The sequence below is a fragment of the Oryzias melastigma genome, linkage group LG7 (assembly GCF_002922805.2).
Source record: "Oryzias melastigma strain HK-1 linkage group LG7, ASM292280v2, whole genome shotgun sequence".
Classification (NCBI taxonomy): domain Eukaryota; kingdom Metazoa; phylum Chordata; class Actinopteri; order Beloniformes; family Adrianichthyidae; genus Oryzias; species Oryzias melastigma.
The window spans coordinates 19,096,788-19,115,624 of record NC_050518.1 but is presented as its reverse complement, the minus strand read 5'-3'; the positions used below and the strand labels follow the sequence as shown (position 1 = coordinate 19,115,624).

Genomic DNA, 18,837 nt, shown 5'->3' with positions numbered 1-18,837 from the left:
AGCCCGGTGGCAATTGGTCTGCGGCCCGGTACCGATCCGCGGCCCGGTGGTTGAGGAACACTGGTCTAAGGCACACCTGTGCAATAATCATGATGCCAGATCAGCATCTTGATGTGGCACACCTGTGAGGTGGGATGGATTATCTCAGCAGAGCAGAAGTGCTCACTATCAAATATTTAGACAGATTTGTGAACAATATTCGAGAGAAATGGTAATATTGTGTATCTGGAATCAATTTTAGATCTTTAAGTTCATCTCATGAAAAATGGGAGAGCAAAGCTGACAGCTGAATGCTGTTTGACACAATTTCACATAAATCATAAAAGGTAATCTTAGCAATTTCCACAGAAACATGTTCAATATTTATTTTATAAATGTCCTGTCAAACTATATTTTAATTTCCTCTCTTAGATCGTACAGAAATCTAAATATAAATTTGAATAATCCCTAAATATTTAATGTTTTATTGAAAATATTAACCTTTCATTTCATTCAGATATTATTCTAACCGGTTTCTATTTTGATGTTATTTGCACACATTTTTAGTGTGATCAAGCACAAAAAGGGATAGAAATTTTTGTTGGTCACATTTAATACCTTCGGAAAAAACACACATCGCTGCAATGCCCGTACACATTTTAATCACTTCCCAGGATAAATTTACTTGTTTTCACAGGATATTTTAGGGGGCAATTGTAAAAAGAGGAATAATTTCGCTAAAAAGAATGTTGAGAGCATTTTCGAGCAGTGTATTTGCACTAGTCAAATTGCACTAATTGGAGTCCAAAATCCCTGGACTCTGACTATTTTGTTTTTGTTTTACTCCAAGGAAAACAGTTGAAAAGATACAAATATTTTTAAGACAAGTGCAGGGCATCATTTTCAATAGCTGCGTTTCCATTACACATTTGTGCAAAACTTTATCGAAATTCTAGGAATTTAGAAAAAAACACACTTTCAAAATGACACAGTTTCCAGTAAATCATCATTTTGTGATAAAGCACAAACCAACTCACATGATAAGTCATTATAAACACGGCGATGAATGAGAACAAGTATTTTTTTATTGATTCACTAAAAGGGAGCATTTGTGTGACGTCACAGCTCTGTCTGGGGCGCGTGCAGCGCAGCTCGACTCAGAAGAGAGAGAAGCCTGTTCAGCGTTTAAGAGAAAAAGCGTTCTAACAGGAAAGCGTCTGGACCTTTTTTTCTGTTTGAAAACACAACAACATCCATTCAAGTTTCTGTCACGGCTCTCGCACTCATGAGACTTCAGGCTTCAAGTTGCAAAAGTGCAGCTGCAGATGAAGTGATGAGGAAAGTAGGAGGAGCAGCTGCTCGATTCCGTATGACCCTAAAGAGGTGTGACGTCACCGACGTGCGCCGGCTGTGCAGCGCTCAGAGCAGACTCTTCATACCGAGAAGAGCATTTATTTCGAATAAAGTATTTCCATTACAGTTTTGTGAAAAATGTCTCTTTCGGTACAACCCAAATACCACCTCCTCTAAGCGCAAAAACTTTTTTACGAAAAATGCGAGTTTTTTTTAATTTGTGGTGTTTCCATTAGGAGAATTTATTATCGAAATTCCAATTTGTGAAATTTCAGAGTCAATGAAAACGCGACTAATGACAAAGAGACTTTCACCTGCCTCTGTATACTGGTGTCAAGCCAGCACGTTCTCGTTAAACTGCTGTCAAGTGAGCCCTCTCTGAAATACGGCATGCAACTTTAATACAATCATTACGGTAGCAGCAAGAAAGGCTTCATTTCAAAGTAAGAGTAAAGCGTACCTCCTGGTTTCCAAAGACCCATTTCACTTCTCACATATAGTATCCCTTCTTGTACTCTTACCCACAAAGTTTCAGCATGATCTGATAAAGTATTTTGTAGTACTGCCCTGTACAAATTGAGTACTTAAGCGATAAAAACTACAATTTTGAAATACTCATAAAATGAAAACTCCTAGTTTCCACAGAGTCATTTCACTTCTCACTTATAGTATCCCTTCTTGTTATGTCACCCACAAAGTTTCACCCTGATCTGATGTAGTATTTTGCAGTACTGCTCAATTAAATTTGGGTACTTAAGTGAAAAAACTACTAATTTAAAATACTCTGTAGAGTTTCTGGTCATGGAGTCTCCTTTCCAAGCTGGATTTCAGTACGTCAGCGTGTGAGAGGAGCTGTAGTCTTGACAAGGATGAGGCATATTCAGAAATGGCCAGAATTCTGCTTTAATATTTACTTTTTTTTTTCTTTCAAGAAAAACAGAGGACTTACAGAGGACATGACCCTCAACCAGCAAAACCTCATTAAACAAGAAAACACCCTCTTAATTAGTGGAAGACTAAACCAAACCCAAATGAAGTCATAAAAAAACTCCCACCTAAACCTACATTCCCAGAAGAGTTAAAAGGACACAAGTTACTCTTGCACTTTAAATTTAACACATTTTAACTTAACTACACATAACAAAATAACAGAACAGAAATTAAACAAATGAAACAAATATCCATCCCCCCCTTGAGTCCACTTGGTTCAGCTCAGAGATCAGCACAGCAATCAATCTCAGCTGGGTCTCCTGGATGCAGCCATGTGTGCATTCACAGCCACACCTACAGGAAGTGAGCTGAACTTAAGTATGGTGAGGGGAGGCCTCTCCCTCACATACTCATAATATAGTTTCCACAGAAGCATTTCCCTTCTCACTTGGAGTATCCTTTCTTGTTATGTCACCCACAAAGTTTCACCCTGATTTGATGTAGTATTTTGTTGTACTGCTCAACTGAAAATGGGTACTTCAGCGAAAAAAAACCTACCTTTTTAATCTACATATAAAATGAAAACTCATAGTTTCCACAGGGTCATAGGAGTTTTCATTTTTATTTTAAAATTGTAGTTTTTATCGCTTAAGTACACAATTTGTACAAGGTAGTACTACAAAATACTACATCAGATCTGGCAGGAACTTTGTGGGTGACATAACAGCAAAGGATACTCTAAGTGAGAAGTGAAATGGTTCTCTGGAAACTAGGAGTTTTCATTTTATGAGTATTTTAAATTTGCATTTTTTTTTTCGCTTAAGTACCCATTTTCAATTGATGAGTACTACAAAATACTACATCAGATCAGGCTGAAACTTTGTGGGTAAGAGTACAAGAAGAGATACTATATGTGAGAAGTGAAATGGGTCTTTGGAAACCAGGAGGTGCGCTTTACTCTTTGAAAAGAAGCCTTTCTTGCTGCTATCGTAACGATTGTATTAAAGTCGCATGCCGTATTTGAGAGAGGGCTCACTTGACAGCAGTTTATCGAGAGCGTGCTGGCTTGTCATGTTTTTAAACAGAAAAAGGTCCAGCAGCTTACTTGCTTGTGGTTATTTTTTTATAAACCGCTGAACAGCTTTCTCACGTGCACCTGAGACTGTAAATAGACTCTGTGTGGCACGCGCTCTCCAGACAGAGCTGTGACGTCACCGCAATGCCCCTTTTTTAGTGAATAAATCAAAAGAAACACTTGTTCTCATTCATCGTCGTGTTTTTAATGATTTATAGCGTGAGTTGATTTGTGCTTTATCACAAAATGGTTATTTAATGGAAACAGTGTCATTTTGAAACATTGTTTTTTTCGAAATTCTAGAATTTTGATAATGTTTTACGCAAATGTGTAATGTAAACGCAGCTAGTGGGACTTTGGCCTTCTTGCAACCCACTGGTACTTCCTGTTTGGAACATGGAAGAAGGGGGGTTTGCTCAGTTCAGTTCTTATATACAGTCAATAACTGGAAGTAGTCGGACTGTGTGATCACGTTCTAGCTATACAGAAGTCTGACAGTGAGAGAAAGAAGTCAGTGACAGCTGACAGTGCGTCATAAGATGACTCATCGGGAGGGTTTCAAATCAGGGCCCAATTAAATCAAGGGTCCGGGCGCCCGGTACGGGTGCCATCTCCAGTACCGGGTATACCGGCGTGCTCCGCATCCCGTTAGAAGACCTGGAGGCTGGGAGCCATGATTCATCAGACAGCTCATCAAAAGACGACGCATCGACCTGCTGCAGGTTGGGTCCCGGGACCGTTGCGCGTCGGGTGCCGCCCCGGTACCGGGTATACTGACACGATCTGTGTCCTGGTAGCTGGTGGTTGGAAGGCTTGATTCAATTGGATCCACCAGCTCCTCACATTTTTAACCCAGCACTGCTGCGGGTCAGGTCCTGTTTCCGTTGCGGGTCGGGACCTGGGACCCTTGCGTGTCCGGTGCCGTGATCTAATTGGACAAGCCAGCTTGTCACATTTTGACTATAAAGGTACCCCCAAAGCTTCAAGTTTTGACGCGGAGGGTTCTTTAACCATCCGTCAATATGTGACGAGTCGGGAGGGAGAATGTGTCGGATGTACATACAGCCCAGGCGTTTATCACCAACATTTGGCACAGACAACATGGCTAACGGGTTCTTTTTGCTGTGAAATGCAAGAAAAGAAAATGCAGACAACACCAGATGAACATTTCAGGATTTATCAAAATGATGACAACATTGTTCTGATCAGCACTGGCTGTTAATGTTTCTTTTCTATTTGAAGCATCATCAACCTCCGCATCAAAAATCCTCTTCATGTGTACTTCTCTGTCTTTACTCAATAATCCACGTTCAAACAAGTTCTTCCAATTCGTCGGTCGCTGTTCGTCCAAGAAATATGCTGTTCCCTTCCTCCACCAGGAAATAGTCTGCTTCCTTTCTCCTTCTGTCTTTCCAATGTCCACCATCTGCCTGGGCCATTCTTGGATACATATAGGATCCATCCCACTCCCAGCATGTCGTGCAGATTAATCACTAGTTTCACCAAGTTTCTTCATGAAGTTTGAATGCTAAACTGAATGAGCGTTTCTTGGCCATCGCTAAACTGACTCCCGACACAGACAGCCGGCGTCTAAGTGATTAGCTCAGGGGTTACAACCTGTAACAGTAAAATAGCCATTTGGGCTCGTTTTCAATTGATCAAAACCTAGAAGGAGCCGCATAGTCTTACTTTAGCCTACTTTAGAAATTTGGATTTGCATTCATGATTTTCTGTTTTTAATAATAAATTTGAATGATGTCTTTTTTTTGGCACGAAAACAAGCAAAAATATAAAAACAACCATGCATCTTTTAAAATGTTTTTTTTTTTTTTTGCGTTTGACAGAAGCTCAAATAACTTCTTTTCAAAATACAACCTGCTCTGTGCCAAACAGAATCATCTCAGTGCAGCTCTGAGCAGCTAGTAAATGTGCAGCATAAGATAATATGTGCTTTTAACTCATAAAAGATCAAACTTTTTATCAAAGTTTTACTTTGCATATAAAATCTGTTCATTCTGGAGGTAGAGTTGAACAAACAAGATGTCTTTAGGTCAACAGGATGTAAAAACTACATAGTTTATAATCTATGTGAACCTCAGACATCCATTTATACATTTAACTCATCTAAATTAAATAAATGATAATTAAATAATCCTTACTTTAAAAAAAATGCTATTTTATGTTTCTTTTCTTTTTCGTTGTTGTTCCTTTCCCCCTCTCTGTCCTCAGCAGTCTTACACTGCTGGGTTTTGTTATTTTAGTTTGGGGTTGACTCTGACGGTCAGCATGGCTGGATCAGCAGTCTCCATGACTTATTTTATGTTTGACCAAAGAGCCACCATAGAGAGATAAAAGAGACACATGTGGATCATGGTCTAAAGGCTAATTGTAAAAAAATATATAAAGGAGGATAGCCTACTTCTTTTATTAGAATGTAATTCTAACAAAAAGGCAGGAAAAAGGTAATTTACCTATGAAGTCTAGATTTTTATTAGTACAAAAAAATTATGTACTAATAAAAAAGCCTAATTGTTTCCCAATGAAACTGGAACTGCAGCAAAACGTGAAAACAAAATATTTGAAATAAATCACGTTTTGTAGTTCTTTGTTTACTTTTTGTCTTTGTTTTTTCCTTTATGTTAGGGAAAAGGCAATACTTTTATATATACTTCTTAGTTGTCCTAAAGTATGTTATGCACTACTTTGTTCTACTGAAATATTCCTGTGCTGTATAGTTTCAGGCGTCCAATAAAATAAAAGGAAAATTGAATACTTCAAAGGGAGCAAGTTGCATTCAAGAGCGCTACTTTCGCCTTGGCAACGCTTTGCGTTTGAGACGTTCAGGATCATCGTGATTTCTGCTGCTCATCGTCAGCATCGTGCCCTCTTCACCAGCTATAGCATCCATTAAGGTTCACTGTTCTCTCGCCTCGGCTATTTTGACCCTGATTTACGTTTTTACACAAGTATGCTGTTGATGAGAAGTCGCGAAGGTCTTTCTGGGAGTACGGACGCCGAGGTCCCCATTTCCCTCCTGTTCTTTCAAGCGTGACTGGAAGGCAGCGGAACGGCGATGTATGAGTGTACCAGGAGACAATCGCCAATGTTCTGGCTGAAGCTAGCAAGCTAAGGTTAGCCGGGCCCGATCTCGGTGGGTGTTTCCCTTCCCTCGCCGCTCACTGACAGAGACTGTTCCCGTGAAATATCCGAAGGCCTTTTACGTGGACGGGAAGAAATGCCGGAGCTGTCCAGGACGATTCTTCCAGGCATCAAGCCTCTTGGCGGCGTCGTAACCTCCCGACTGTGAACAGCATCCGCCTTTATTTGTGTTTTCTCCATGAAGATGCTGATGGAGGAGCGTGTCTGACCAGGACTAGCTAGCTGGACGCTCACTCCGAAAGGGCCATGATACTGAGAGAATGATAATGCTGGAAAAACAGGTAAACTGCTAAAACACCACGACTCATTGATCTCGGGAATTTCTTGTTCCCCACACACTCGATACAAGTACAAAAACTGACAATCAAGCAGATCCAGTCGATAAAAATACTACATATATATATATTTTCTTAAAACATATCAGAACTGTTTGGGTGAAAAGTTATCTAGTATTGTTAACAGGGAAATCACAAATATCATAACATACAGTTAACATTGATTATAATACATTCGAGTATCACTGTCTTCATTTTCCAATTGAGTTTAAGGTCTAATTAATTGATAAATAACTGGGCAAAGTAGCTTTTCAGATGAAGGTGTGTTTTTACAAACTACCCAAAATATTATGGAAGTTTAAGATATTTGAAAGTTTGACAGTGGCACTTGATTTCATGTATTACTTTAACAAACTATTTAAAGGCCAGTTAAAATGGCCTCTTAAGGCTGAATTCTAAACTAAAAACTTAATAAATAAAGCAAAATTTAATAAAAATCACAAATAATAGGCTCTTTTTATGAGATGTCAGATAAAATGGCGTCACCCACGCTACCGTGTAAAGTTACTTCTGATTTATGGGTATAGACCACCAAAGCAGTAAAATGAACGCTTTCTACCACAATTTTATGTAAACACTAACAAACTGTAACCTACCAAACTGTATCAGAAAATTGTACAGTATATATTTAGAGGCGCTGGCAGGCACATGGCTTTACCAGATCTTTCAAAGTTTCTCTGGGTTCTGTGTACTTCACTTGTGCAGCGATAGCAGCACCTGAGGACCGTTTTAAATGTTACTTTTGTCTGAGTTTTGAGTGTTTATATCTGCAAATAACTTTTGAAATACTTTATACATGTTTCATTAAATATATGTTTTAAAACTTTAAAAAAGAATTTCAGTTTTTTTGTTGTTCATTCACATTGCATCGTTTGATTTAAGTCTTGTTTTAATGCCAGAAACAAATGAAGGAGAAAAGCTGCAGATTCATTAAAAGATTATTAAACTATTGTCTTTATTTTAGTTAGAATATAGCTTAAAGACCTCAAGTTTAAAGATAATAATGGTTAAGATGAGTGTTTTACATCCAGTCGCCGCATGAACCGATTAGTCGACTAATCGAGAAAAAATAATCGGAGATTAGTTGACTATTGAAATAATCGTTTGTGGCAGCCCTAGTGTTTACATTCTTTAAGTTATGGTAACTCTTCAACATTTGACGCAATTAACAAAACTCCAGCTTATTCTGAAGAAACAGCCTCGCGCTGCTGAAAGGTGGATGTAATCAACGTGAATCAGCTGATTCTGCTACGAAAAAATAACTTTTTTTCATACGGACTCTCCCCCAATATGTAATGCTTAGAACGTAAAATATTGAAGAACTTTGAGGATAGAAAACTGTGGGGAACATTTTCAGGTTTTGTTGTTAAATGATCCAAGACAGCAGTGATTTTTATCATGTTTATGCTGTTTATGTTACTGCTGAACTTGATCAGAGGTTGACAAAAAAATGTTATTAAAATGACAACATTTCTTTCTATCTGAATTTTTGTATTTTATATAACAGTTTTGTTGAGTCTGATCTCCTGTTCTAAATAAAGGTATAAATGTTGGTGATTTAATACAAATACTTTTAATTTTCATACATCCAGTAAATAAACATACACATAGTAATAAACATTAAATTAAAAAGTAAGAATCGTGGTTCGATTCGTGAATCGTTGAGCTTGGTTTGTGAATTGAATCACCACCTAAGCAACGATGCACAACCCTAGCCTCCAGAAACCTAGTGGCCATAGCGTGTTAAGAAAAATTGATGGAAATTCTGAAAGAAAATCCTCGTATTGAGCGGCCATTTTGAATCTCTTTTTCCACCCTTTTATCTTGTCACTGAAAACTTCACTTGCCCAAATCTGACGCGCCGCGTCAGCCTCTCCATGATTGATGCCCAAGTTGCATCGCATCATTTCATTGACTTAACATTGAAATTTGATACCTCTGCCGCACTGGCCGGATCCGGTCTGAATGCACCATTAGATTGTTCACAAATCAAAATAGAAGTGTCAGCAATCCTGCCTGTAAAACACTGCACAGCTGCTTTCTCCAAATTCCTATTGACAAAATGAAACAAGTCGTGGATTATTTCTCTCCTACAACTAGGGCTGCCACGATTATTCGACTAATCGACGACTATTCGACTATTAAAATAGTCGACGAATAATTTGGTCGTCGAACCGTCGTTTTTTTTGTTTGTTTTTTTCTTGTTTGTTTTTTTCTTGTTTTGATCTTAAAACTACGGTTCGCGCTTTCTAATGTCGGATCTGCCATTCTCTTTGTCACACATGCGCAGTGGTGCTAATCCGGTCAGGACAGTGACGTAACAGGAAGTTCCCGGTAGGCTCATAACAACAAGCTAGCTCGAAAATGAGGAAAACATAAGGAAATAAAAGAGGAAAAAGTGTCAATGTAATTTCTGCTAGACAGAACTTGTGTTCCATGAGAGCACTATGGCGATAAATGATCACCTGAAGATGAAGCATGTTGAGACGGAGTTTGATCACGTTGAACAGAGAGCTTCGTCTAGCTAAGCTAACATCGGCGCTAACACAGCTAGCTCCGCCGCGGCTCTCATTACTGCGCTGTTTGGAGATGAACCAGAAGATCTGCAGCAGATCCGTGTCTACGGCGCTTCTGTCTGCATAGTGAACGTTTCATAATCTGCGCTCTTCTAACAAAACACCGCGAGGACGGCGCGGATAATGAGTTTACACTGGAAATGAACCACTCGTCGAAGGCTTCATTCATATTCTGCGCCGCGATCATGTCATTCGGTTCGAAGAGCGGATTATGAAACATTCAACCCGCAGACAGAGAGGCTGTGTGTCGGTACGGATCTGCAGCAGAGTTATGGAACGATTTAAAACTACGAGTCCCAGAAGTGAAGGAGCTCACCTAAAAGTCCAGAGCTAAGTTTACAAGTGTAGCATTACATTATCTGCATTAAGCTACAAGTAAATGTAAGTTAAAGTCACAAAATCAACAACAAACAGCAAAACAACCACAACATTAAAGAAGTAACACAGATTTATGGGTTCCCCCCCAAACTGAAAATATGAAGTATCGTTCTGCGCATGTGCAGTGGATGTAGGTAGTGAAAGAATGAAAGTACTGATGTACATTCTAACGTCCACTGCTTTTCTCCCTTTTTAAAATATACATTCCCTCCTTTTTATTTATTTTCTTTGTTTCTATGGGCATCCTGAGGTTTTATATAGGAATATCTTCAGTTCAAAATGTTATTAGTGTTTTGCTTTAATAAATGGGCCTCAATATTTTGACATTTTGAGTGTGTTTATGTCTGCAAATAGCTTTTGAAATACTTTATACATGTTTTATTAAATATATGCTTTAAAAAAGAATTGCAGGGTTTTAAAGAGTTTTCTGTTGTTGATTCAGATTACCTCTGATTTAAGTCTTGTTTTAATGCCAGAAACAAATGAAGGAGAAAAGCTGCAGATTCATTAAAAGATTAATAAACTATTGTCTTTATTTTAGTTAGAATATAGCTTAAAGACCTCAAGTTTAAGGATAATAATGGTTAAGATGAGTGTTTTACATCCAGTCGCCGCACGAACCGATTAGTCGACTAATCGAAAAAAATAATCGGAGATTAGTCGACTATTGAAATAATCGTTTGTGGCAGCCCTACCTACAACCTTGTAAAGATGAAGGTAATACATATTTCATTGAATGCTGCTTGTTTTATTATGAATGCAGGGCCTGAAATAAATTTTGTCAAGTGGGGGGTGTGTGTGTTTTTGGGGGTTCCCTGGGTTTCCCTCTTTACTTGCTTCTCACGGAGGGGATATCTACACTTTGAGGAGGATATTAATTGTGAACTTGGCCACAGATCTTATGTCGCCCAACTCATACCTACACATTGCTTTAATTTGATGCATTATTGTCCCTTATGTGCTGTCATAATATTGGGTGGCTGTTTCTTGAGTTCATGCTCTTTCCTTGTTTTGACACTAACAACACAGGGTTAAAGGAGAAAAATATTAGTCAACTTGGAGCGTTGTCTAAGAAGAAGTTCTACCACTTTGGAAATACATTTTCTATTCTTACCTCCAACAACTACTTTTGATGCTAACCCTCTATGATCGTCTCGTCCACTGGCAGAGGTGGATCTAGGATTTAATTAGTTTCAACTAAAATTATATTTCCAAGAAAGTAACAGGAACGCATGTTTCAGGCCCTTCAGGATTTTGCGATGTTGCGATCGCAACTATTAGCTCAAAATCAAGGAAACTTGTTGCGCACCATGCACCGCAACTTTCCTGCAACTTTCACCTATCTACCATGACAACAGACATGGATGACGATGCAGCTACATTAATTTTTCCCTTCTGACTTCTTACCGGGAGGTGTGCTCTCTTCTACGATCTCTCTCTAGTCTTCTCCTACTTTTTTCTCTTCCCCCACCACGCCACATGCACCTAGGCGCACGCGGAAGGGCGGGGATGTGCTATCATTGACTGTATATAAGAACTGGACTGAGCAAACCCCCCTCCTTCCGTGTTCCATATAGGAAGTACCACTGGGTTGCAAAAAGGCCAAAGTCCCATTGACTTACATTGAGAAACAGACAGTTATTTCTCATTCATTTTAAATGTCAGAATAATCATTCTTCCTCTGCTGCTTTCTGATTAACTTCTTTTTTCTAATCCTAAATTTTTTTTAAAGATTTTTTCCATTATCACAAGTTATTTGAGTTATAAATTGACCAATCAAATGGCTCAATAAACGTTTGTGGGTCTGACGTAGAACGTCTGGGGGGTTTGATTGACAGATGACGTGCACACCAGAATTCCTGGCCTCCGCATCTGGAGCGCGCGTAACTGCACGTTGCTACGCAATTTTTTAAGTCTGGTCTCGAGCTCTACGCACAAATCGGGGACGCTTCTGAGCGTGCGTTCATAAACCCGCGCAGACTGCGTTCTTGAACGCACCGCACGCGGCCGGTGTGGAAGCACCTTTGAAGATTCTGCTCCCGCGCGCGCATCACTCACGCACGCTGACTTTTTCTGCTCGTGGAGTAGGAATAGTGCTCGCAAGGGTCTGATTTGTCCGCACGGAATGTTTGATGCGTGCGCGGAGATGTCTTATTTTTGCGTGGAGTTTTGACATAAGTAAAACTCCATATGTGTCTCCCATTCATTCTAAGTGAGACATCCAGCTCCTCCAACACCCGTCGCGGCCTCAGAAACACACTTTTTGACAAGCGGCAGGCTGTGAAATTCTCACGCGGCAATAGAGCGGCGGGGCACAAGAATCGCGTTCAGTGTGAAAGAACTTCCAGCAGCTTCATGGTTCCTCCTCCGCCCAGATGACTGGAGCAATGAATTAATGAGGTACTGGACAGCCTGCCGATGTCCCGCCTCCAGAGCCATTTACTTCATCGTGATTGGTTCGTTTAGTTCTGCACACAACAGCTGTCATTCACATCAGCCTTGCGGGCCGCACTAACAGTTTGAGACCCCTGCTTTAGATAGTAAAGAATAAATTAAACACAGTTTCTGATTTGTGAAAGCTTTTACTGATTTGTGAAAATGTGAAATACTAGGATTTTATCGCATTTATTGTACTCTGACCACCTAAGAACAGGTCCTGTTCAAAAACTGTGGCACCTACACAGCTCAAACCAGAATTAAATTATGCTTTGGATAGTAAATAATAAATTAAACACAGTTTCTGATTTGTGAAAGCATTTTTTGATTTTTGAAAATGTGAAATGGAAAATTTTATGTACTTGATGTATTCAAATTTAATTTCTGTTTTTTTAAATCATAACAGTCAGTCCATTGCTTTTGGGTGAGACAAATTCTAGGCAGAGGACTAGAATGCACAAAATGGGATGCAACAGTTATTTTAAACAACAAATAAATATATTTTTTAAGACAAAGGGCTGCAGAGCAGGAATGCTAGAAAACCATTTGGCCAGAATTCCTGTAAATGTTACCAAAATTAGGACACATATTCTGACACTTTTGACTAGGCACAAGTCCAAAGGATCAAGGATACTACGAACAATGGTAAGTAAAAGTTAAAACAGAACAAAATACAACACAAAAACCAATGCTTTAAAATTAATCAGTAATCAAAACAAGGAAAAACTTATCTAAAAACCCTAACTATAATAGGCCATAGCCATTTTTGTCTCTATACAATAATTTTACTCCCATATTCTTAATTTTAATCCATGAACTTTTATCTCCTTTTCAAACTAAATTTCTTCTCTGGAACATGAATGAATGAATATGTCAGTCGCATATGTTTGCCCTGACCATAGCTATGAGTCCAACCTGACAGCTGGTTGCAAGTTTCTTCTGTAGGCTCATTTTTTTTTTCTTGGCCGCTTTTTCCCTTTCGGGGTCGCGGGGGTGCTGGAGTCTATCCCGGCTACTGATGGGCGAAGGCGGGGTTCACCCTGGACAGGTCGCCAGTCTGTCTCAGGGCCTCAATCACACACACATCCACTCTCACATTCACACCTAGGGGCAATTTAGAGTCACCAATTAACCTATGAAGCATGTTTCTGGATGGTGGGAGGAAGCCGGAGTCCTCGGTGAAAACCCACGCATGCACGGGGAGAACATGCAAACTCCACACAGAAAGGTCCCAGTCGATGTTTTTCAGATCCCCCAGCCAGGATTTGAACCGGGCCTTCTTACTGTGATGAAAGAGTGCTAACAACTGCGCCACCGCCATCTGTATGCTGAAATTTGAAATTGCAATGTCGCCTCGTTCTTCCTTCTGGGATTCTTGTAGTCCATCGGGTGCCAGCTTTTTTCTTTGTCCAGTTTGTGAAATGCAACAAAGGGATTTTGTGCCCCCAGGTGATATGTTATGGCCACCGGCTCGTATCTGTGTAACAAAATAATAGTACAATCCAGTATTATTAAAAATGATTAGAAAGAATTTCAATGAATGACTATTTAAATGAAAAAAAAATAATAGTAGAAAATAAACATGATCTTCTTCTTTTCCTTTCGGCTTTTTCCTTCAGGGGTCGCCACAGCGAATCAGTTTCCTCCATCTAAGCCTGTCTTCAGCATCCTCCACTCTAACACCAGCCACCTTCATGTCTTCATTCACTGCATCCATAAACCTCCTCTTTGGTCTTCCTCTAGACCTCTTTCCTGCAGCTCTAGACTCAGCATCCTTCTACCAATATATTCACCGTCTCTCCTCTGAACATCTCCAAAGCATCTCAGTCTGGCCTCTCTGACTTTATCTGCAGGAAATCATTATCTAGAACTCCACTACCAACCTGTGCAGAATCTTCTCTAACACAGAACAGATCATTACTGACAAGAAACCAGATTTAATCCTCAGAGCTGAGGCTCTTTTGTCTTTCTTAACGTTATTGTGAATAAAACTCTTTATTTATTGGTTTTGCACACTTTAACTTGTATTTTGGATTGTGGTTGCATAGGAAAAAAAGCTTAAAATGAATAAAGTTAAAAACTGAATAATTAATAACTACGGTAGTCCTTTTTCATTTATTTTGTACATTTTATCTGGAAGGGATAAATAACAGCATATAAATAATATAAGCATGCGAATAAAAACATGTTTACATTAGTTATGGATATTGTGCATAATCCTACATAGCAGTTGATAATAAATTAAATAAAGCAAAAATAACCTAAAAATGCATTTGGTAGCAGAAAGAGCTGCTGTTTACAGTGAACCAAACAACTGAATCTGTGAGAAAAGCCAGAATTCATCACTACTGTGGAGGGAAACAAGGAAAGACTTGTTTTTACTTTGTCTGAACATTTTGGAAGTATTCTTAAAAAAAAAAAAAAAAAAAAAGAAAAATTAATAAAACAAATTATTTAGAAGTTTTTTTCTTTAATATTTTTTAATGATAATAAAGGTACAATATTTTGAAGACATATTTGTTTAACTTGAGCAAAAAAACTAATGATACCGATGATATTTGCAGCTGAAAGTTGTAGGGGGGCACCCAAATGCTCCTTTTTTGCTCGACAAAAAGAAATAAATGTAAGTAAATCCAAAAGGACTGACAGAATCAAATTTTGGAATGTTTTTCCCTCAAAGGCTTCAACAATGACTTGTACAATTCTCCAGTGTTATTAAAGTAGAAGCTGTTTACATCCCGTGATCTCGTGGTAGAGGCGTGGAAAGAGGCAGACACTCACAATAAACTCACTCCAGATTGGTGACAGTACTTCCTATAGATTTATGACTCACAGAGACTCAGACCAATCGCTGGGGATGGGTTGCAGACGTTAGGCAATCAACGTTTCAGGAAGTGACGGTGAAAGCAGTAGCCTACTTTCATGAGGAGTGGAGGTAATAAGCGTGTTTTAGATGACCAAGGCGGACCTGACGCTTCGTAGATCACCTGCAGCACGGTGTATGCTCGTTAGTTTCTGTCACCGACGTCAAATGTGCACCCTCACGAAGTATTGCAAGAAAGGGGCGGGTTCAAGGCGCATCCCTAAGCCAGCGCAGCCAGAAAATAGGTACTGCGCTGGCTTCAATACGCCTTGAAGTGTACAAAACAGTGGGAAACGGTGTCCTGAAAGTTCTTGTAGTTCAATGTGAAATAACTGGTTCTAAATGAAAAAAATCTGTGTATATTTTACTCTTTCTAGAAGGTAGTGAATCACTGATGACATTTTTTTTGAAAAACTCCCGGACATCGCTCTCTACATCCGTGTTGGTCTCTTGACTGAGAGTGGCTAGCTACTTAGTTCGTAGCTCCAACCTATCAAAAACAAAACAATAAAACGTATTCAGAACCTCTCTTTCAGGCAGGAAACAACCAGTGAGGAACTAAAGCGGGACCTTAGACTTCACAGAAAAAATCTGCTGTTTACAGACAAAACCGAGTCTTCCTCGACAAAAACGGATTAAGGAGACATCAGCTCTCACGCAGCAGGAGCCGCTCTGTGTAATGAAATGTGGCGACAGAGTCTTTAGTCCAATGTTTCACAAACACAGATAATAAATATGAAGACACGGTGGATTCACGTTTATTATTATATTCAGAAAATACCCGTTTTTACGATGGTTGTGTCGTTTTATTTTGCTTTATGTAACCATTAAACAGTTCTCTACTTTGAAGTGAAAGGGGAATTTAACCACAAAGGCTAAGTTTAAACCTTTAGACTTGCTAAAATCATTGAACCGACACCGGTACCGGTCAGCGGCCCGAGGGTTGGGGACTGCTGTCTTAAAGTTCACAGCAGCCCAAAAGTTGTGCTCCAAAATCTCTTTGAGCTGTCACACAGCAGCTGCAGTCCAAGTCATCCAAATAGAAGCTAACTCTTCAGCAGATAGCATTCTCTGCTGTAACCTCCGACAACAAACAACTCCTTTGCTTAGTTGAGTCTTTAATATTCATTTATTGGTCGAAGGGAAGTGGAGGCGGGATTTAGCATATATAGGGGTGGAAGGCCCCGCCCGTCTGACAGAATGCAAAGCAGTTCGAGTTGAGTCTATGTTATGTTACGTCTATGGTTTTGACCGAGTTGGAGCGCCTGGATAAAACTGAGAATGCATTACAGCGGGGGGCGCTGTTTTGCATGTTGAATTGAGTTTTGACACAAACAGAGCGTGAGATTTTACTATGCAATAGATTTTAAGTTACTTTAAAATGAATTTGAACCAAACCAAGTATTGAAATGTCATTTTTAAATATTGAATTTTAAATTACAAAATACATTTCAAACTGAAAGGCCAAATTGCACATTGAATTGTAAATTACAAACTGCATGGTCATTTGAATGATGACATCAAAAACCCATGACAATATACAATGCTATTGATTTTTTTTTTATTCAATATTTTATTTTTTAAAACTCTAGTATTGAATTGTAAAATTTTGTATTGAATTGTAAATTGCAAAATGTATTTCATTTTGTATTTCATTTTAGACCGGTGGCACTGACATCACTTGTCATGAAAAGTTTTGAACATATTTTAAAGTCTTTTATCTTGTTCTTAACTGAAGGGAAACTGGATCCTCTGCAATTTGCATACCAGTCTAAAAAGGGAGTCGAGGATGCTAAACTTTTTTTATTGAACACTGTTTTTAAGCACCTTGAGAACTCTGGGGATCATGTTAGACTTTTATTTGGAGATTTTTCCTCTGCTTTTAATAGAATGCAGCCTCACATTCTGATCCAAAGGCTTGCTTCTGATTTTAACCTCCCAGATCAGCTTCTTTTATTGATTTTAAATTTTCTTACTGACCGGGTTCAGCGTGTCCTTGTTAATGGAAAATTATCCCCACCTTCCATTCGTAACACTGGGTCTCCTCAGGGGTGTGTCCTTTCCCCTCTCCTTTTTATCTTGTATACAGACAGTTGCAGATCTTCAGAAGAGAACAGATTTTTAATCAAATTCTCAGACAACACTGTTCTTGTGTCTCTTTTATCTGCTTCTGAAACTAACCACGGGCCTGCTTTATCGCAGTTTGTTGATTGGTGTAATGCCGATTATCTTGATTTAAATGTGGCTAAAACAAAGGACATGGAGTTTGATTTTAGACGGGCTACATCGCATTAGTCTCATCCATGGGGAGAAGGTGGAGATTGTCGAGAGCTAAAAATATTTAGGCACCGTATTAGACAACAAACTGAAATTTCACCTGAACACAGACGCTATTTTGAAGCGTGGGCAGCAGAGAATTTACCTGCTGAGGAAGCTGAACTCTTTTAATGTGAACCAAACCATTCTTAATACCTTTTATTGTTCTTTTATTGAGAGTGTTTTAACATTTTCATTTATTTGCTGGTTTTATGGTCTGTCTTTAAAAGACAAAAACAAACTGCAGGGTATTGTCAAGACCTGCTCTAAAATAATTGGTGTTAGACTGAGGGACCTTCCCTCTCTGTGGAAGGAACAGGTGCTGAAGAAAGCCAAGAGCATCCTGGGACAGCCCCAGCATCCTCTGACTCCTGACTTTGTTTTGATGCCTTCGGAGCGTCGATTTTATGCTCCGGCACGAAAAACAAACCGTTTTTCGCAGTCTTTTGTGCCCTCAGCAATTACGTTGTTGAATTTAGATAAAAGTGTTTTTTTAGATTATTGCTGAGGTGATGTATTGCTGTATACTGATGTTACGGAGCTAAGGAGCACTCATTTTAAACTTAGATGGTCTGACACATTAATGTGACTGTGTTGTGTGTGAGAGAAACTGCACTGGTAGTCTACAAATGAATTGCCCTCTGGGACAAATAAAGTTTTTCTGATTCTGATTCTGAAAATGAAAGGTCAAACTGCATATTGAATTTTAAATTGAAAAATGCATTGTCATTTGAATTATGACATCAAAAACCCATGCTAATTTACCATGCATTTGATTTTGATTTTATTCAATATTTTATTTTAAAAATTGTGATATTGAATTGTACATTTTCATATTGAATTGTAAATTACAAAACGAATTATTATTTTGCAAGCCTGAATTGAATATTGAATTGCAAAAGGAAAAATGCATTCTCAAGTTGCATGATGAATTTGCAAATTGAATTTTCAATTGAAAAATGCATAATACTTTGAATTATGACCTAAAAAAAAACTTCCATACGCAACGGAGCCGTGGCACTAGCGCATAGACTGTAAAAACAATGGACAGAGCGAGCACTGAGGTCCCCCATTGGAAATGCATTACTTCCTCTCCTCGCGAAAGTAGGCCGCCGCTTTCACCGTCAATTCCTGAAACGGATACCGCCATTTGCAAACAATCTTCAGCGATTGGTCTGAGTCATAGCTGAGTCATCGAATCTACAGGAAGTACTGTCGCCAATCAGGAGTGAGTTTATTGCAACCGTCTGCCTCTTTCCACGCCTCGACCACGAGACCGCGGATGTAAACAGCTTCAATAACGGCGGCTCGGGAGAATGGCTTTTTAGGCTTCGTTTTGATCACGTGGCGAGAAATCCTCCGGCTCTTTTCTAAATGACGTCGTTCCCGGTTAAGGTTAGGATTACGGTTATGGTTAGGGTTAGAAAAGCAATTTGT

General features: G+C 39.1%; 2 protein-coding genes across 3 annotated transcripts in view; one reads left to right on the top strand and one right to left on the bottom strand.

Moving 5' to 3' along the window:
* The window catches only part of ptpn22 (protein tyrosine phosphatase non-receptor type 22), a gene marked incomplete at its 3' end in the record, with an annotated part of 240,451 nt that overhangs the window by 60,755 nt on the left and 160,859 nt on the right, over positions 1-18,837 (bottom strand).
* The window catches only part of LOC112158957 (ral guanine nucleotide dissociation stimulator), a 79,495-nt gene continuing 66,806 nt past the window's right edge, over positions 6,149-18,837 (top strand). The window contains exons 1-2 of one of the 2 annotated variants that reach the window (XM_024292680.2): positions 6,152-6,468; positions 6,550-6,777. In XM_024292680.2, the coding sequence (XP_024148448.1) occupies positions 6,757-6,777 (21 nt within the window). In that variant the 5' untranslated portion in view covers positions 6,152-6,468; positions 6,550-6,756. Of the gene's footprint in view, positions 6,778-18,837 lie in introns of both variants that reach the window. The other variant, XM_036212849.1, reaches the window with a different exon arrangement.